At 46.1% G+C, this 20,675-nt stretch overlaps 1 protein-coding gene across 2 annotated transcripts in view; it reads left to right on the top strand.

Moving 5' to 3' along the window:
* The first annotated feature begins 1,626 nt into the window (after window positions 1–1,626).
* LOC129206976 (deubiquitinase DESI2-like) overlaps window positions 1,627–20,675 on the top strand; it is a 63,122-nt gene continuing 44,073 nt past the window's right edge. Inside the window, exon 1 of one of the 2 annotated variants that reach the window (XM_054827220.1) lies at window positions 1,627–1,766. In XM_054827220.1, the coding sequence (XP_054683195.1) occupies window positions 1,728–1,766 (39 nt within the window). In that variant the 5' untranslated portion in view covers window positions 1,627–1,727. Of the gene's footprint in view, window positions 1,767–10,969; window positions 11,081–20,675 lie in introns of those variants that run through there. The other variant, XM_054827221.1, reaches the window with a different exon arrangement.

Genomic DNA, 20,675 nt, shown 5'->3' on the forward strand with positions numbered 1-20,675 from the left:
GAGGTGAGCCCTTCTCCCAGATGGGATGGTTCCCATGCAGCTAAAGACAGCATCGGGAGGGGCTGGGGCATGCTGGGCTTTGCTGATGTAACGGGCTCCCTGCAATTTTCATTCAGATCTGGTTGGCTGTGAGCTGGCAGAGAGCCTCAGATACGCCTCCAACTCAGATGAGGTCATCCCTGCTTCTTTTTTCTTTTTTTTTTCTCTCCTCCTTCTCCTTTTGGGCTGCTTCAGAAAGAGTCTGTGGTGTCTGAACGTTTAAGGTCAGCATGCTAATTCCCACACCACCGCAAATCTAATCTCTGGGTGCAGGCGCCCCCCCGCCCCCCCCAGCTGCACCCTTTCCCTTTTAAGAGAGAGGAGGAGCAAAAGGAAGATGAATTTACCGCAGTGGATTTTATAATTCACTCTCGCATCCAGGTCAGAGGGGGAGTATTTGCTGGCAAGACATTTCAGAGCTGCCCGGGCCTAACACGAGTGCAAAGTAGCTCCAGGATGGAAGAAACTCCAGACCCTGCCGCTGCCAGAAGTGAAACTACTCGCCCTGCCCAGTCGCTCCTTCCCTTCCCCGCCCTCCCACCGTGTGCCATGCAAAGATGCATCCAGCCAGTAGAGGACGGGGTAGGTCTCCCCGGCTGTCAGTCAGTAGGGGCTGCCCGGCTCAGGACTAGCTGATCCCGAAACAAGGACTGACCCTGGCGAAGAGCAGAGCACGCATAGCTGGGGGTGTACAGCCCCGGCCCCGCACCGTTCCTGGAAGCTTCGCCTGCTCGGCATCTTCCTCCCTTCAGCCCCGACGCCGGGTAATCCCGCGCTATCTGCCGCGGAGAACTGCCGGCTAACTTGGGCGCCGACGCCAGGTCCGCCTGCACGGCTGTGGGCAGGATGGGGGTTGCAGCATCCCCGCTCTGCCCCGGGGGCAGCCAGCCCCTTCCTCTTCCTCCTCCCACCGCCGAACCCCGCGCTGGAGCCCCTTTGGCACAGCCTCTTGGCGATGTCCTGCCAGGGGCGGAGAGCCCTCCCCGCCGCGCCTGAGCGCGGGCCGAGCCCCAGCACCGCGGACAGCTCCCGGCCGCCGGCCGGCCGAGCCCCAGCACCGCGGACAGCTCCCGGCGGGCCAGGGCCCGGGCGCGGGGGGCTGCCGGGCTCTGCCCGCGAAGGGACATCGGTCCCCGGCTCCGGAGCTGCTCCGTGCCTTGGTGTCCCGGTTTATTGCGTATTGCTGGCAGCCCTCTGCTGTCGAAGCACGCCGCTCTGCCGAGAAGGACGCCGAGAGATCCACAAGCACACACTACCACCCGCCTCTCTCACGGTGCCAGAAGAGAGCTCATCTTTGCGCTTGGAGTCTGTCTTCTGTGGATCGGGATTTACAAGCTTGGACGGTGCCTGGTTACAGTGCTGTATAAGTCTACGGACCCCGAAGTGCGCTACAGAGTTAGAAAGAAACCTCGGATCTCTCGTGCTGTGGAGGGGTAAAATAAACCCTATACAACCAGCAAACCCAGCCTAAGCCTTCCTGCCTCCCTGCAACCAACTTTACCCCCACCACCACCCCTCCAACCGCGAGAATTCCCTCCTTTCCTCCTCCCTCCACGCTCCTTCCTTCAGAGACTATAGGATGAGGCATTTCCTTCTATTTGGCTCAGGGTAAAAGCATACCCTGGGGGCAGCGACACGCATCTGGCAGGGACTGAAAGGTTTTAATCCAGCCTCTACTGCAATCAACAATGGCAAATGAACCGGTGATTCTGAATGTTTATGACATGGTGAGTATGAAACAGTACTAACTGGGAGGAGGGGGGGTGGGCGGTGGGGCCGGGTGGGAGTTTGTGCTTGGAGACAGGCATTGTATGAAGAGGAGCCAAGCACAGATCCCCAGAGAGGCTGATCCTCCATCCCCACTCACCCCCCCGCCCCCAAACTCCTCATCCAAGCATGTCATGTTCTGGCCGTCAGAGATGATGCTGACCCTGGCTTTCTTTGACATGTTTAGCATATTGGGCCAGATTACAAGTAAAACTGTGCCCGATTTTCTGCAGGATCTTTCAGGAGCAGCACTGGGTGAGGGGAGGACTTCTTAATTTCCAGTGCCCCAGTTATGGAAGGAGATGTGATCACCTCTCTCTTTGTTGGAGCTAATTGTCCTTTAATTTTGAGTGAGCAAGCACTGCCAGGCTGTGGGGAAGAGGTCAGGATTTCATCCAGGGAGGAGAAACAACTGTAGAATTGCAGTAAGGACATAGTTTCTAGGCTAATAATCTGGATCAGTCCCTCATATGCATAAGATTGTAGTTAATAATTTTCTCTGAAGGTTAATTGCAACCACAGGAGTAAGAAATTGTCTGAACTGGTGAAGTTTCAGCACAGGGAGGAGCACAGGGACATACTGTTCAGCAATGTTTCCTGAAAGTTCACACTGTAGCAAGTGGCTTTCCTTGTCTTCCTCTTGCAAGGGGGAATGTGAGTGGGAATTTTCTGTGCTAACAAATCAGAAGATCCAAATCCTAGCCTTGGCAGAAGCCCCCAGAGAGAAGAAGGCTTGGCACAACCTGTTTGCTTTCTAGTCCTTGGCCACAAGCTTAGGAGAGGCATCTTCAGATGAGGAACATTTTCACGATGATGTACTTCCCCTCCATTTTTTGTTTATGAACTAATGATTACAAAAAAAAAAAAAAAGGAAAAAAAGTAGTTTTCAGATCTTCCAAAAATTTAGTGAATTTTGCTGGAGAAGATAGAACCTTATGAGGCCCTGGTGCTGACTGAGGTCTAAATATCTAGTTCCAGACCTTGAAGATTATGGCATACATTTGCTTTTTGTCATCAGGCAGTGACAACTTTCAACAGGAAGCCCACAGAATAGTGTGGGTTTCCCTGTTGGAGGGAACCCAGAGAACAGACACCAAAGAGATTAGGAGCGGGTTGGTGTAAATGTCGAACCTCTTCTTATTACAAAGATGAGGCAATCTTTTGTTGAATAGAAAAGCTGGGCTGTTTTCTGAGGGAAGAGGGAGTGGTAGGGGCTATTTAGGTAGGACTGTGTCTATACTGAAGGACAGTCTGAAAAGCACAACTACAATGGCTTGAAGCTGCTTCTTCCGGAGCTATTATTGGTAAAATTGAGCAAGGTGTTGTATAGTCCTTCCCTAGACTTTGGTCTTGAGTGTTTAATGGTCAGTTGCTTGGCAGCCTGAACTGTGAACTCCCCCAAGCTGTTCTTCAACCAACAGGTCTGGTAACCCAAGCAGGTGGTAGCTAGTACTTGGTAACAAGGGACTGACATTGCAAATGCACACACAAGAGTTTCTCATTAATACTTTGAAGAAGGTAAAGGGGTTGTGTTGCCCTTTTATTATATCCACTGTCTTCCTTGCAATTTTTTTACCTTGTTCTGCAGCAGGCTGTAGTCTGAACTTCCCTCTCTCAGCCAGTGTTGAGCTGTCCCAAATCAGTGCATAATTTGCTACTGAGCTGAAGAGATCCAAATACTGGATGGACATGGTCTTTGCCTTTTTTTGTGTGATTGACACCAAAGATGAAATCCAAAGGAATTATGGGAGAAGGCACTTTCTGTTCATGGTCACTGTGTTCTGAGATGGACATGCTGACACAGTGAACTGAATTGAGATCATCAGTTTAATTCAGACTGAGTAATTTTTGCTGCTTAGCAAGCCACGAAAACCTTCCTGTGTGAGTACTAACTCCATGGGTTAACCACAATTTAATGCTCTGTACATAGAAACCATTCTATTTTCATATAGCATGTTTGCCTACCACTGAGTCACCTCTAGTTCAAGTCCTACATTATGATTATTGAGGCTACATGCTTTTCCATTGCTGCTATGATTTTAACACCACGGAGTTTGGAATGTAGCCATGCAAAATCTGCACTTCGTTACACTGTGGTGGGGAATTGCGGGGGAACTGGGAAATGAGCACATTTGCTTGAATGACTGTTGGAAAACTAGTCTCAATGAAAAAAGAAAGACAGCTGGGGATAACAATTCACTGGATGTAAAACTCTGCTTTCCTGACAAGGAACATGACCCCTGTATGGCATCTGGAAGCACTTACACTGCAGGAAAGCTTACCCCTAGGGCAGAAGCTAAATTATGGGCTTTGTGCAGCTATGAAATACCCACTCTGTGTAGTCTTGTGTATTCAAAGATTTATCCTTTTACCCATTGGATAGGTACCAGGCTTGTTTAGGAAAAAAGTGCTTCTGTTTAATGAGGCATTTTGCACAAATAGCTGAAGCAGGTAGATCTATTTGTAGACTTATTTTCTTCAGCATAAAAGAATTGAGCAAAAATGACTCGGTATTCCAAGTGTTCAGAATATTGTCATCAAAAGCAACTTCCCTCACCCTCTGCAGGCAGGGTGATTATGTCCTGTTTTATCTGTTGCTAAAAAGCTTGCACACACCTGTACACTTGCAAAACAGACAGGGCAGGAGAACCGTGCTGCTCAACCAGGACATTTTAAAGAGTGAATATGCAGGATACTGAACTCTGATTTAAGGTGTAAGTGTGAACACAGGATAATGACATGGATCAGGGTTTGATCATGGATGAATCTCTTTCCCAATCTGAATCCAGCTCTCCCATGGACTTACTCTAAGCCCACAGCTGTTCAGAGACCTGCATGAAATAAGCGGGTCTATAAAATCTATGACAGAGTTTGCTCTGACCAGTCAGTTAGCACTTTGCCTTCAAGAGGGATAAATCAAATTCCCCTTCATAACTTGCAGCTCTCTTCCCTCCACTCTGCCATAATAAGCTGTTTATCGTGGATCAGATCTTACTTAGATCACAGGGCTGACTTTCTTCAGCTGGGATATCATCCTGTTTCCTCATTGCTTTAAATCTTTGTGGCTTACTTTGGAGCAGTTGACTTAATCACTGCACATTAATAAATGTTGCCTACTTAAATAAGACAGAAGAGTAACTGCAATTATTGCCTAGGTTTAAATCTTTAACAAGCAAGCTAAATACATTCCACTAAATATAGTTTCCTTGGCAGAGATTCAAGTTGGGGACTCTTATAATATTTTCAGCTTATTGCATAGCACATTCATGCTATCAAATTAAAAGGAAAGATATTCATATCACTGCTGTCCCTCTTTTATTACAGATATGGTTGTCCTGAATTTCCACTGTCTTTGCAGCTGATAACATACAAAACTGTCATTTTGATCTACTGGTATTTTTGCTTACTCTTTATGCTGGGGAAAACGAGCCCCTGAGATGTGCTGCAGAGCAGAATGAGAGCCCTGGTTAGTAGGGAGACAGGGATCAATGATGTAGGGCCTCTTTGGACGAGAGGGATGAGTTCCCTTCTCAGCCTTGTCCCACATTGATCCCACTGACATTACTTGTCATCCTCTCCGGAGTCAATGAGAGGGAAATAAGATTCAGGTCACTGTAGATGCACTAGCTCTGAGATTTTCCCCTGTGACTTCCAACTTAAGAGAGGTAGCCAAAATGTAATTATTTATAATGGTCCTCCCATATTCTTTCCATTCTTTATATGGTTTATATCATTTGCCAGCTAAATGGCTGAAGGCCAATGACTGATGGCAAAGGGTGGCCCTGCAGGTGACTGACTGGGATCTCTCTTGCTTCACTGAGCAGTGGGTGATGGTGTCATTGATTTGATTTCTCCATCACACCACTGAGTGGATCATCCAAGTGGCCCTGACAGAAAAACAAACACGATAGCATTCTTCACTCCGTGGCAGTGATAAAGGCCCCTGTTTTGTTTTTGTGGTATTACAGCAAGCAGCCTGTGTTGAAGTAGGGGTGGCATTTTGGGCCAAGGATGTAAAAGTTTATAGTCATGTAGGTAGTTTCTAAGAGTTCAGGAACATGAATCTCACTCCTGATTTTTATTGGTGCAGTGGAACAGAGCATCCTGGGAGGCTGCACCTGCACACAAGGCAGCAATTCTGGGGAGGGAGAGAAGGAGGAAGGTAGTGTTACAAGACATAAGAGTTTTTAATGAGTTTATCTTCCTCCATGAGAGAGAAGTAGTAGTTTCAGTTGTAACAGCAAGAATCATTGACCGTGCTTGTGGTGTCCCAGCAGAGGCTGACCAGAAGATGCATGACATGTCAGTGGCTTAGATGGGAGGAAGAGCTCTGATGAGGTTGTTTCCATCTGGCTCTACAAATGTCTGTCACCTCTCAGTTGCTTCTACATAGAGCTGGGCTTGGGGACCGAGGGCTGGCGGGAGAGTGCTGGGTCAAGAAGGAGAAGTTGCAAGAAGCAGTCTGGCTTTTCTGTCAGTCCCAGGAGGGAGATAGGATTTTTGGACAAGCGGTTGTGGTGTGGGAACCTGTATGTGGGACTCTGCAGCAGACCCTGGGACAGAGTGGAAGTTGGGTTTTGTTTATTGTATGTGCGCTGAGGAAAGGACTGTGAGAGAGTCCCTGTGTAAAGAGGACATACCAGCTATCTGTGAGGAAAGACATGAAGCTAGAGGGTCTGTATGGCCACAGAATAAATGCATAAAACTTTAGTGCTTTAAGCCAACTTCTCTCTTTAAGCCAACGAAATACTATTATGGAGGTGGGAGTTACTTTTCCTTTTGCTCTTTTCAGCTCTTTCCTTTTCAGCATTTTGCTTTAACATCCATTGCTTGCATGTGACTTGGAGGTGATGACCTGTGTGTACCACTGAAAACCAGCACAGGCTTACCATCCCTTTTTGGCTTCCTACGCAAGTGGAAAAGAGAGAGTGAGATTCTTGGCCACTATAATTAAATGCTTTGGGACTGAAGGAACAGAGGTGCTTTGTACCTCTAGCTTCAGTACATAAGGAGTCTTTGAGTCTATTTTAGAAGCAGCAACAGGATTGGAAGCAGAGCACTTCATTCTGTGAAGTGATTGTTTTAAGCACTGACTAGATCATGGAACATTTTATTATCTCTCTGGAGGAAAGAATAAGTCTAGTTACTCAGAAAAATGTCAACATGTTTGTGATTACTGTTAGTAGAAGTCTCAGATGATCTCAGCTCACTTAGTCAGAAGAGTGAGAAATCCTATTGCAGGTGGTGGTCCCATCTCTGCACTACTTGTTAGTTGTTTGTGAGCTGCTATGTGTGGAGAAGTGCAACATCATCTGACTCTTTTTGGTATTCCAAGAAGCCACTTGGAAAGCAAGGGGACTTTTTCATCAAGCAAGTTGATAGCTGTGGAGTTTCTTGCTGCGATGGTCTGAAGAGATGCTCTAAGTCATTAGAGGAACTTGTGGTCCTGAAAGGTTAAGTGATGATAGAGAGTCACTAGGGTCTCCTCTTTATTTTTCCTCCTTCATATATTGGCCAAACTGAATTTATTTAACATTTTGTATTTAACAAATGGAGAGCAAAATTCGAAATACTGCCTTTGGGAGATTTTAATTAAATTCTGGCAACTCCTAATATATACATATATATAAAGTTGTTCTGAAACAAAATCACCACTTTTTAAAACACATTAAATGAAATGTTTTGACTCTTCCTTAAAATATTTGCCAATCATCTCTGGCCAAAACTATTTGCCAAATCTGAATCATTTCAGTTCTCTGAAACACACTGTTCACTCAAAAGTTTACCATGTTCTTGGAAGGACTTGGTAGGTGTATCATATTCTTATTTATTCTGCAGACACTCTCAAAGCTCATAAGAATTCCCTCTTCTGTGAAAAAGCCCTAGCTAAGGAAGATCTGGGGTCTCTTATCTTCTTCACAGGCTTGTTGTGGGGGTGAGGTCAAAAGTAAATCCTTAAATTGCTGAAGGAAAAGGGAAAGATTTTGGTCTTGGGATTTTACTTTGTCACTGACTCTTCATTTATCCAGAACCTTGTTCTGCTGTCTTCAAACCATATGAAGTATAGCAAACTGGGTAACAAAACAGAACAGTGAGGTAGCAGGTGCCTGGTGTCTAGTAGTGGGTTTCCCCACAGTGCTCTAACATGTCCTACATAAGTGCTAAACTGTCTTTGTTTCTAAGAGAGGTTGAGCATAGTGCTAGTCACAGGCGATACTGTGAGGGATCAGGTGGATCTCAGATGCTTGTTCTCGGTGCCTTCCTGGAGCTTTTAACTGGCCTTGTGTCTTGGTTTCTTTGTAGGACTGAGTTTTGACTGCTAAACTGTACTTATGCTGCATAATAGGTCTGGGGTTTACGACCAGTCAGGTATAGTAATAGTCCCACTGCAAAATCTGTAACAGTAATGTCATACTATGGTATTTGTTATTATACAAATATCATACCATGATATTTGTTATTATGGGCTCACAAACTCTTTGGGAAGACTCTTGGTTAGAGGCTAGAGAGACCAGATGAACCACTGCTGTGAATGAGAGAGGAGGCAGAGGAAGCTGCTCTCACTGGATGTCAGCAGAGTCCTGAGCCCAAGATATGAGAGGGTCGTCCAGACTGCTTCACTTTTCTTGGATGCAACATTTCCCAGTGCAAATGCTCTTGATTAAAAAAAAAAATTAAATAATTAAAATAAAAGGTGTTAGGGCAAATATGATGGCGGGACGTTAGAGTTGTTCAAATAAATCAGTCTGGCAGTGTGTGCGGGTAAGGAAGACTAGGCTTTGCTTCTGCTTCTCTTTTCCTCCTAGACTGCATCAATTTAATTTGAGTGACAACGGGCTGACCTCAGGCAGGCCAGTCATAGAACGGGATTGCTCCCTTGCCCTGCTTGAACTCGGGAGCAGAGGGAAAAGGAAAACAGTTCGGTGATGCAGAGCATTGTGTTGTAGTCAGCGCCTGGTTCAAGCCTGGGAGAAAATGATGAAATGCAACTAGACATCCCTTCTTTCTTGTATCTTTGGAGAGAGGAAATCAATTGGAGGAAGAAAAGATAAAAAACCTAATACACTGAGCTGCAGCTGAGTCCATTCCTTCAAGAAGAAGGAATGCAAACATGGCATCTGATCTAAACCAATCAAGAAGCTAAAGAGTAAGTGGCATGGCCTGGGTTAATAAGTCCAGCGATGAAGTGTGCCCATTTATGCATACTAAATGGATCTTTGTTGTCTTAGCAACAGCTTGGAGATGTGTTATCCATCAGGGGAACAGTCTGTTTTGATGTTGTCAGGGTGACAAGCTGGCTACCTGTCCATGTTACTGCTGATCTTCTCCAGCACTGCAGTTCTTTAGCTGACTACTCTATGCTTATGCATGAGATGTTTTAAGAGCTGTCTCTTGGCGGTACGCAGAGCATTGCTATCTCTAGCTACGACATTCATCCCGTCAGCAAGCTCATTGAACCAGTGCTCTGTTGCCCAGTGGGCTGACTTGACCCGACTCATCCAGGGCAATGTGGGAGTTCTCACTTCTGCTAGTCCTGCATGCACTAGGAAAACTGCTCCACAACATGCTCTCTTTTACATAAGCAAATATAAGAAACCCTTATGAGTGAGAAGAACCTAGGAAAGTTAACATAGTGTAAAAAATGTGTCAGCTCTGCTTCTGGAGCAAAGCTTCACAGGTCATTAGCCCAGTTCCCACATCGGTGCTCGTGAGTCGGTTCCTGCAGATGACAATCTGACTTAGTGTCTCTAAAGTACTCCTTTCAAGGCAGCCTGAACTCCTGTGGAGTCAGGAGTCTTATGGGCAGGATTTCAGGTGTAAGCCCAGGGGCTCAAGGTAAGGTCAGCTCTAACCTAGAGATACAGAAAACTTTTGCAGCTGCTGGAAATTGTCCTTTAACCCCATTTACAGGCAAAGTCACAATCCCCTGGCCTGTCTCTGAGCAACTCTGAAAGAAATGATTGTTTCCTCTTGAAACCATATGGAAGCTGGTTGTCACTGAATTTTCTCTGGTGCTTTTTGGGGTTTCCCCAAACAGCAAAGCAGACTCCTTTTAGAACATGACACTTCTGTCAGCAAGATTTAGCTTCTGGCTCACTAGGCTGTCAAGGTTCCTAATGTCACTTGGCTATTTTTTAAAACAAACAAACAAAACCCAGAACCAAACAAAACCCTCTTAGTATTGATGAAAGCTGATGTTTTGACAGTACTGGAGACTGTCACTCTCCTACCAAATAAATTTATGCTGGTGGTAGCAAAGCAGACCCTTCCGCCTTTTCTACCTCATCCCTGGTTTATAGGTTGAGCTGCTCTGGTGTCATGGCTCAGCTGGTCATCCAGCTTCCTACTCAGGCAGCCCACAGGGACCAGTTATGCATGTGGTGGGAGCTTCTGCTGTGGAGAGCTGAGCGCTAGTGATGGAAACAGAGCTACTAAGTTGGAACAGCTGTCAGATCCATTTCTAAGTGCGGTGATGGGCAGGTATATAGTTGTGCATTAGTGCAATGGACTGAATTTAAATGGGTGGGTGTCCTAGGGCTGAAAGCTATGTTAGTGACCTGGGTTGCCCTTATTCTAATTCTCCGTTTGTTTCAGTCTCTCTTGTTCCTGTCATTATGCCAAGATGACGTAGCTGAAGCTGGGGAGGGAGGCAGAGATCAATCAATGCATAAAATCTATATTTTTGCTGGAGAAGAAAAGAAGCAAAATTCACAAGTCCGACGATTCTTTCTCTAGCAAATGGACTCAAACTGTTAGGAAAGAAAAAAATGTTTGATGTTGTTCTAGGTAAACACTGGATGTTCTTGAGTATGAAAGATCTAGAGGAGTGAAAGTAGATATCTCCTTACTTCAGAGCTTTATCTAATCAGCACATGAATCTGTGAGACTTCTCATCTGAGAGCAAAATATGAGGCTATGTCCTAAGAGTGAAAAATTGTTTTATTTGGTAACTTAGTTTTTCAGCAATGAATCTTAAGGTGTCTGGAAAAGTAATGATAAGGGAAGAAGAAATGCTGTGGGTTACAAATGATCTCTGATGGGTAGGAATGCTTATCTACAGAAGCAAGTGTCAGATGCTAGAAATGCTGAAAGTCTGTGCTTTCATCATGTGGGTCAACACGTGGGTCGAATGCCATGTGACTACTGATAGATCCGCAACTCTGGGAGATGGAGGATGTGGCACAGTGTAAGCTCTGTTGATAAGATGGTTTGCTGAACCTTCAACCATGGATCTGTTCCTGTGCTTTCCATGCAGTCTTACGTAAACCCACAGGTAAATATCAACCCCTTTGCTCTTCTCTTCAGTATCTTCTGCTGGTGATTGATTTATACTGAATACTGATGCAAGAAAAAAGACTTCCTAGATGCTGATTGCTGCCTCAGGGTTTAGAGTGCATGAGGAGCCCAATGTTGGCTGCTAGAGTGATTTATAGGCTTTGCCATAGGTTAGCTTTGTCTAGGTACATGGTGTTCTTCGAGACATCTGTTCTTGGCTCCTCTGTGTGTCTTGCTCTGTTTGGGACTACTTGGAGCGGGTGATTTTATAATTGCCCTGTATTTGTCATTTCCCCCAGCTCTAGATTAGCCTGTTGAATGTGAGAAGTGATAGAAAGAGAGGACCAAGAGGTTAAGCATGGGACTAATCTGAGAAGTCATTACCTCTGTCATTAACCTGCATGCTTGGGTGGTACTTGGGGCAAGAGCCTCAGCAGGCTTCTTCTAGTTGCATAAGAAGAGGCCTAGGTTGTAGGTATTTCCAGGCAGGGCTGAGGTGCTTCCTCAGCAAATCACTTATCTAGGAAATGAAATGCTCCGTTCAGCTGCCTAAGCACAGACATCAAGGGCCGTTTTAGGATATCCATCTGACCTCAGGCTGCCTCTCAGGAAAGGTCCAGGTCTCTTCCCTCATGGATCCTGTTTCATAGCTATCAACTTTGTAGAGATGTCTTGAATATTTTAGGGCATTTGAGATGGCATGACATGCCCAAAGGTTCAGACATGAGTGTTATTTATGTGCTGGGGGAGGATCAGTAGGAGTTCTGCATTTCACTTCTACCAATCTAGTGTGTTGATGCATCTGGAGTGACAGAGGCCTCGTTAAAATCCCTGAGGGACTTGAAGACAACTGCCCCTTCACGCAGGTCTGCCACAGAAGCGGACAGCAGGAAACTCTGGATTTGGTTGCTCTGGGTCTCTTGTGTCAAAACATTTAGTTTGTGTTTGAAATATTCACTCAGCAGAAGAGTGGATGTTTCCAGTGGATCCTAGCTGTTCCAGGAGGGTGTCCAGGCTGGAGCCAGGCTATAGTGTTACTCACACTTGTTCTCTGGCCCACTGAATATGTATTTTATATGAAAGGAATCTTTTCTTTATATGAAAGAAAACTGCTTGTGGTGGGTTGACCCTGGCTGGAGGCCAGGTGCCCACCAGAGCCGCTCTCTCACTCCCCTCATTCACTAAACAGGGGAGAAAAGGCATAACGAAATGCTTGTAGGTCGAGATAAGGACAGGGAGAGATCACTCACTAATTGTTGTCATGAGCAAAACAGACTGAACTGAGAGAGGGAATTCGTCTGATTTATTACCAAGCAAAACAGAGCAGAGGAATGAGAAATAAAATCAAATCTTAAAACACCTCCCCCCACCCCTCCCCTCTTCCCGGGCTCAACTTCACTCCCAGCTTCAACCTCCGCCCCCCTCAGCGGCACAGGGGGACAGGGAATGGGGGTTACGGTCAGTTGATCACATGTTGTTTATGCTGCTTCTTCATCCTCAGGGGGAGGACTCCTCTCATCGTTCCCCTGCTCCAGCATGGAGTCCCTCTCATGGGAGACAGTCCTTCACGAACTGCTCCAGCGTGGGTCTCTTCCATGCGGTGCAGACCTTCAGGAGCAAACTGCTCCAGCGTGGGCTTCCCACGGGGTCACAAGTCCTGCCAGCAAACCTGCTCTGGCGTGGGCTCCTCTCTCCACGGGTCCGCAGGTCCTGCCAGGAACTTGCTCCAACGTGGGCTTCCCACGGGGCCACAGCCTCCTTCAGGTGCCTCCACCTGCTCCAGCATGGGGTCCTCCACGGGCTGCAGGTGGAATCTCTACACCCCCTCATCCTTCCTCCATGGGCTGCAGGGGGACAGCCTGCCTCACCATGGTCTTCTCCACGGGCTGCAGGGGGATCTTTGCTCCGGTGCCTGGAGCACCTCCTGCCCCTCCTTCTGCACTGACCTTGGTGTCTGCAGAGTTTCTTACATCTTCTCACTCCTCTCTCCGGCTGCAAAAGCTCTGTTTTGGTTTTTTTCCCTTCTTAAATATGTTATCACAGAGGCATTGATTGGCTTGGCCTAGGCCAGCGGTGGGTCTGTCTTAGAGCCGGCTGGCATTGGCTCTATCAGACACAGGGGGAGCTTCTAGCAGCTTCTCACAGAAGCCACCCCTGTAGCCCCCCCCGCTACCAAAACCTTGCCGTACAAACCCAACACACTGCTTCAGCACAAAGGACTGAGAAGGTCTGACTCCAGATACACTAGGAGAGGGTGACCAGGCTGCTTCCCTCAGAGGCAGGTGGAGAGCCAAATCCTCTCTGGCAGGCTGAGGTGGTTGGAAAATTGATCTGTACCCTCCTGGACAAGTGTCTGGACTCCTGGTTATCAGGTACAACCAGAAAGCATTTGCTCCTCCTGGTAAGTAGAGGTCAACCTTGCTCTTCCCTCCTCCTATTGCTTTGTTTCCATTCAGGGCATTTTTAGACAGACGTCAAGCTTTGTTGCCCTGGGAGGATTTCTTCTGCCCTTTCCTCCTTAACTGGCTACCTAAACTGGAGAGTCAATTACTTGTGCAGCCTTCTTTCTGAGTCTGTCCCAGCACTAAGAATACACTGGCTAGTGCATCTTTAGAGTAGCCCTGTGATGGAAGCATTGTGGAAAGGTGGGAAGGCAGTGCCGGAGGTTTCCAAATCTGTGGAGGCCAGAGCTAAAAATGCATGTCCTAGCTGAAATCCACCCACCATCTGTCTCCAGTTCTAACATTCATTGTTCTTGATTGCAGTGCCATTTGCTGTGCCCTTGTTCACTCTAATTTTTATGGCTGCTTGTTATCCAAGGCAGCTGGCTATCTTCTCTTTGGCAGTTCTTTGGGATGTGGAATAGACCTCTTCTATTTTCTGCTGCTGGAGCACTGTGCCTCTTGCACTTGCTACTGCGAGAATATTGGGGGCCGATGCATTGAGGAATGGGTTGTACTGAACTGAAACAGAACAGATTAATTCCAGTGTAAGCCAAGAAGAAACAGATGAGAGAGAGAGGGGCAAACTGAATGGGTCCATTTCAAGCTCAGGTGTTCTTGGGGCCAGAAGAAAAGAAGTACTACAAATCCTTTTCCCTATGGATCTCATAATACAAGCAAGCGAGCTGTGACTTCTGCTGAGCAAAAGCCTCTGGAAGGACACACAAGTGCAAACCACATGGATCCATGCAAATTTCACTTGGTATTATTGTCCTGGCCAAATTCTGTCATGTCCCTTGGGCAGAGTGCTGCTGGCAGGAGACGCTCTGCATCACAGTAGCCAGAGGCCTTAGCAAAGCCAGGCAAGCAGGCAGGACACCCCTTGAGGGGCAAGGGAGGACAGAAAGGTGGTCATCCCAGCACCCTGTTAATTGGATTGGTCACACGTGCCCCTGACTGCTGAGTGTACTCTTCTGTCCTTTGTATTCAGGCAGAACTAATGGGAGGGAACACTTAATCTGAGAGCTGCATCGGGAGGCAGGAGAAAAAGGGGATGGGGAGGGTGAGACTCCTTATACTTCTCCCTTTCACAGTCTTCAACCCCACAGGACCAACCAGAACTTGAACTTTGTCAACACTCTTTAAAATACCCTCTACTGAGAGAAAGGCAAGGAAGCAGGAAGCAAGCAGGAGTAAAAGTGACATCCTATCTTCCAAATCCATCCCTGCAGTAAAGTTATGCAAGGAGGCTCACGCGTCCATCTGTGGCTTTTTAAGTGCTGTTTGTAATACGGCATGTTATTGAAATGCTTCAAGGATTCCCTTTGTAATGTGTAATTACTTTGAGATGTGCAGTTCAGCGCCTATTGCAGCTGCTGTTTTGGATAATCTTGATACAGTTAAAGCTGTTGCTGGATCAAAAAAAATATTATGCAGATGGAGATTTTAAAGTTAGTGTAAAGAACAATTTTATAGTCTCTAACACATCAGGTGCTTAAGAATCCTGTACCAGAGGTACTTGGTACCTCTGAACTTGAATTCTACTTCTCATACCCACAGGACTTTGAAGCATGTTTCCAGCTGCCTGTTACCTCTCTTGAGGTCTCAGAGGTGTCTCATTAAAGCTGATGTTAAAGCCTATTAAATACATGAATGTAGCTTCTAATGATGCATCTCATTTAGGTGAGTTGTCACCAGGAATTGGCAGGGATCATTGCTGCTCTGGTCCCCCAGTGACTCGGCTATGAAAGCCACCTGGAGAAGTCCAGAATAATACAACCTGCTGTGTGGGGAGACAAAGGGCAAAGTGTCGTGAAAGGGCTGCTGGTTTCCAGGGGCACACCGACCTTGTCACCTTCTCGCCCTACCACCTCCCCTCCCTCCCTCCTGCAAAGTGCGGGCTCAGCTCCCAGAGCTTGCAGATGGGAGGCATCTGTCCTTGGGCTCTCAGTGTCTCCAGCCAATTAATTATTAATCATCACAATATCCCTTATGTCAAGCATCTGAACTGCCCATGAAGCATGGAGAACTGTTTTATCGCTCAAGTCATAAGGGTTTTAGTGCCTTGCCACTCATTATTTGTAAAGTTGTTGTTCTGTCAAAGCACCCAGAAGTGATAGTTATCTCATCTGAGCCCCACACCAGATGCCCTGGTGCTGGCAGGGGCAATGAATGTCTGAACTGGGAAACCGGAAGAGAAAGTTAAACTTGCATCATGGATCCCACAACAGTACTGGTGCTGCACTACTGCATGTGTTTAGAACCGTAATGCTACTGCAGTGTAGGTATGTTGCCCATTACGAGCACCTCCTGGGATAAACACCTAAGTATTTAGCTCCCTTGAAAGATACCTGGGGGGCTCTTCAGTCCTGGGGGGCACAACTAATTTCCTGTGACTGTTGGCTGTTGTGCCTCTCTTTGGGATGCTGCTGCTTACCATTGCTCTAGAAACAGAGACATGAGCTTGTGTGGGGCTGTAGGGCAGGTGGTAGGCTAGTCTAAAAGAGAGAGATTGAGCGGAGACAAACCAGAGAGTAGGCATGAAAGAAAAAGAAAATCACTCAGCTTATATCAAGGCACTTATTACTGTTGGGAGTGTTCAGACATGAGAACCTGACCCCCAGCTCCTTCTAGCTGGGACTATTCTAGTGGTGATGGAATGGTACCGGCACTTTATTTCTGCTTTAGTTGTGATATCATACATGGAAGCAGATCTAAAAACAAGCTAAAATCCTGGTTACTTTCCACTCATTTGTAGGGCAGTTTTTACAAGGAATTAATTTGTTTCCTTCTGCCTGTCTGCAGAAGCAGCATTTTAAATAAGGTCTTACTCTCAGGGTCACCCAAATAACAAGAAAGGTCCTGAAGTCTCTCTTAGCAATGTGGCACAAGATACCTTCGCTAAACTATCTCGCGAAGCCTGCAACTGGCACTTGTCGCAGTGGTAGCTCTCACTAAACACTGCCAGCCTCCGTGCCCTTTGCAGAAGGTTTCTGGAGTACTCCAAAGGCTCACTCCAGTACGAGCATGTTTCTAATAAGTTGCTGAAGCTGACAACTGGGGGCAATATTACGCTTTCCTGCCACTATTTAAAATCCTACTGTGGGAAGTCTTGAGTGATGCAGGTAAGTGAACCTATTAAAACAGGATCATACACATGACTTAAACTGTGCTCTTTAGTGTCCCCATGACATGATTAGGTCCTCAGGTACTTCTGTGTTCTCCTCCACCCTTCCTTCTATCCCAGGATGCCTTCATGCAGAGTGAAAGAAATGATGGTGGATCTGACAGGATGCTTTTTTGTCTCAGTAAATTGTTGATAGATCGTCACTAATTAGCACAGCTAAGGTCAAGCTCACTCTCACTTCATTCTCTGCTAAGATAGCATGATTGTAGGAGACCAACTCTTATTTACGTGTAATAATAGATGGAGATGTTTTTTTCCTCCTTTCAGTTCAAACATAACATCGTGTTCAATGACACCACAATGTTTTGTGAAAAGTACAAGTGCTTTGAACATGTGGGAATCAAAAAGCTCTAAATAGATTGTGTAACGCTGCCAACAGAGCATGTCCTTGGACCCTAGCCGAGAACAACCAAACTTTCATTTTGAGTAAAGCACTGGATGTTGAGAAAGAGAAATACCAAAGCTTCATCCTAGTTGCCACCTCAATCACACTCCTAGCAAGTTACTTTAATCTCTTTGCCTTGGGTTGTCTCACCTGTAAGAAGGGAAAGAGTGCTCTTGTTGGGGTGGGAGGAGATGCTTGTGGGATGCTTGGGAGGTTACAACCTTAACCACTTTTTGGTATCTGAGATGTAACTGCCTGGGTTGATGTGATTCCCACAGGAATGGGGTTTCTGGGTGGTGGGCTGAGGGCAGCAGCCTTGCATCCTGCTGGCAAGACCTGCCTGACCTGTGCCCAGGTAAGTATGTGCCTTGGTCCAGCCTCACTCCTGCTGCCTCGGCAGCTCTCCCTGGCCTTCCTGTCAATCAGGTGGTGGTGGTCCCCCTCCCTTCCCCACCAGGGCCTCCCTGGGGAGGGTGGAGAGGTTCTGCAATCAGTCAGCCCCCACACCTGCTCCTGGCCTTGGCTTTTACTGCCCTTTGACCGCATACAGCAGATGAAGTATTTAGAGGCAGCTGCTCTCTCTGTCATTAGCACCCAGACTTCCTAGGAGAAAACTGCTGGCTTTATGACAGCTGAAATCTGATTCAGAGGAAGCTTTTCACTTCAGTGTGTACAAAAGCAAGGGGAGAATGAGGAGGGCGGGGGGGGAGGAAAGACAGCACTCAATTTGCTGTTCATTTAATTCTGTCAGGAAAGCCCAAGCAACTTGAGATGACGGCGCACAGATTGTAGAAATGCATATTGCAGTGCGGTGGCTATTGTTCAAGGGATTGAGGATGCAGAAACAGTGGGTAAGAAAACAAGGCAGCACAAGGGGGCCGTGTGCCGTGCTTCTTGCCACGACACATTAGCTCCCACTGAGCAGTTCTGGGCTCTGGAGCCTGCTGATGGCACTTGCCAGTTTAAAGCAAGTATGAGTATGTCCATGTTGTGTTGCCATTGTAGGTGCTGTAACAACAGGAGGGTACCCAAGCGATCTGCTTAGCCTTCTTCACCTCAGCGTGTGATCCTTTCTCAGTCTTCTCTGGTGCACTTCCCAGTATTTCTCTGGAGAAGGAAAAGGCTGTTATTCCCACTCTGCAGCCGAAGCGCTGGCATGCAGAGAGGCTGACTCATCTGATTGTAGGACATGAGGGATGGAGCTGCGTCCGGGGAAGTTCAGATTGGACATTAAGAAAAGGCTCTTCACTGAGAGGGTGGTTGGTCACTGGAACAGGCTCCCCAGGGAAGCGGTCATGGCACCAGGCCTGTCAGAGTTCAAGGAGCATCTCAATGATGCTCTTAGTCATATAGTTTAGTTTTAGGTACACCTGTGAGGAGTAAGGATTTGGACTCAATGATCCTTATGGGCCCCTTCCAACTTGAGATATTTTATGATTAGGTACCTTGTTGCTGTGCTGTCTCTTGGGTTTTGATGTGGAGTTATGTTTGAGACTGTTCTTCCTCTTCTCCAGCTGTGGCTGCTGAAAATGCTCTGATTTCTTTTTAAGGAGTGTGATAGATGTTTCAAAGCAAAACATTTTATTGAGGCTTCCCAGTTTACCTGTGCTCCCCTTTGATGGAGTTCAGATAGCTTCCAGCACTGGAGGGAACTGTGGGTCAGACGTACTCTTCCAGCACTCAATCTTTTTAAAATGAAAGTGCAGGCTTTCTGTTGCTATCATGATTTCCAATTTGAAAGAAAACTACTAGGATTTCATGTACTGTGATGCCAACAGGAGCAGAGACTGTTCTTCCCAAACAAATTAATTTACAGAGCAGCTCTGGCAATATAATTCAAGAGGCATTCTGAGAAGATGTCACTTAGTAAACAGGGGTAGATGAGCCAGAGCATGAAAGATTAATGCTCCCCTTGTTTCCCATGACTCTACACAAGCCTTGGACTGAGATAGGCAGAGGTAAGGAGAAACAGTCAGTCCTAGGTCTGCCCAATGACTCCACAACAGGATTGCATGCATGTTAATCTACCAAAATTTATCCTCTGATTTAGGAATAAAAACGACTGCTGTGGGCCAGCCTGAAGTCTTTATGCTGGCCAGTTTACAGAGGCTATCATTTAATTTGATGGCCAATAGATTTGAAAATCTTCTTGTGATTTACTTAGGACTTGTCAAAATAAAATGCTACCTAGGATTTTGGGGGGCTAGGAACATGATTGCATTACATGCTAGGGTTACAGGAGGTGATGTGGTTAAACACTGCATGCACATATGTGCTCTGGGGACAGCTTGACAGACTGCAGGCTTTTGGAAAGAACTTGTCTAGCAAAGGGGAGGGGGAAGCATCTGTCAGTAAATAGATGTATAAAGATGCTCTGTGCTGCTTTTAAGAAGCACCAATCATCTTTATAACTTTGACAGGTGGCAATGGGGCAGGGAGGGGAGGAAGAGATTCAGAGAATTGTGTGGGTGGTGAAGAAATTAATCCTAATGAATTGGAAGAGCAAATCCACAGCGGGCAGAAAGCTTTGGATTTCTGCCCTGCTGGATATGGATAAATGCAAGAGAATCCCTTCTGCACGCAAGAGCTAATTGGTCAATTACAATGTAATCTCAAAACCTTTGCTTAAACTGTATCTTGACTATCAAAGCGTGAGGCAGATTCTCTTCCAGTGGTTCATAAGGCTTGCCCAGAGTCTTTCAGATGGGTGTTTTAAATAGGTCCTCACTTTATCTTTCCCTCTCTTCTGGGACCTCTGTTACTTTTTTTTTTTTTTTTAAATCACTGTGTTATGATGGAAGAACTAATTTCCAAGGCTTCCTTTCAACATTTTCATTCTTCTTCACACAGAAGAGCACAAGAACTTAAGAATGGCCAAACTGGCTCAGACAAAGGGTCCATCTATTCCAATATTATTACTCTTCCCTCAGTGCCTGCTTGTGGCTACTGTAGGAGACATCAGCACGAGCATATATGACATTTCCTTCTAACACTTTCACAGCTTCCAAACATTTTCAGCTCTGGGGCTTCTCTGAGCTTGACTTCTGTCTGTTTGCTAATCCTCGATGACTCTTTCTTCCATTCAGTTCTTTTGTATCAACATCCCTTGCCAGGGAGTTTGCAGGTTTAGTACCTACTGGTGAAAAGCCAAGTCTGTCTTTTTTTTTTTTTTTTAGAAAAAAAAAAGGCTTCCTTTTGATAGGTTTTATATCTGACAGAATAGTCAATTCCTATCTACTTTTTATATGCCACCTGCAGAACCCCACCATATCTCTTGGTCTCATGTCTAGTTACATCCTTAAAGACAGTTTCTGAAGAATGTAATCAAAAACATTTTTGAAAGAACTTATCTATGTCAATGAGATCACTGATTTCTCCAAAGAATACCAAGAGGTGGGTGTCACAGGACCTCCCCTCACAGAAGTCATGTTGACCCTTACCCAAAAGACTTATTTGTCTGTTAGTGCAATCTTTTGTTACTGCTTCTACTAACAGTCTAGATGCCAGGCTTGCAGACTTGTAATTCCCTGGCTTTCACGTGGACCTCTGTTTGAAGATTAGCATTACAGTTGTTACCTTC

This window comes from Grus americana, chromosome 5, assembly GCF_028858705.1.
Source record: "Grus americana isolate bGruAme1 chromosome 5, bGruAme1.mat, whole genome shotgun sequence".
In the NCBI taxonomy this organism is placed as follows: Eukaryota; Metazoa; Chordata; class Aves; order Gruiformes; family Gruidae; genus Grus; species Grus americana.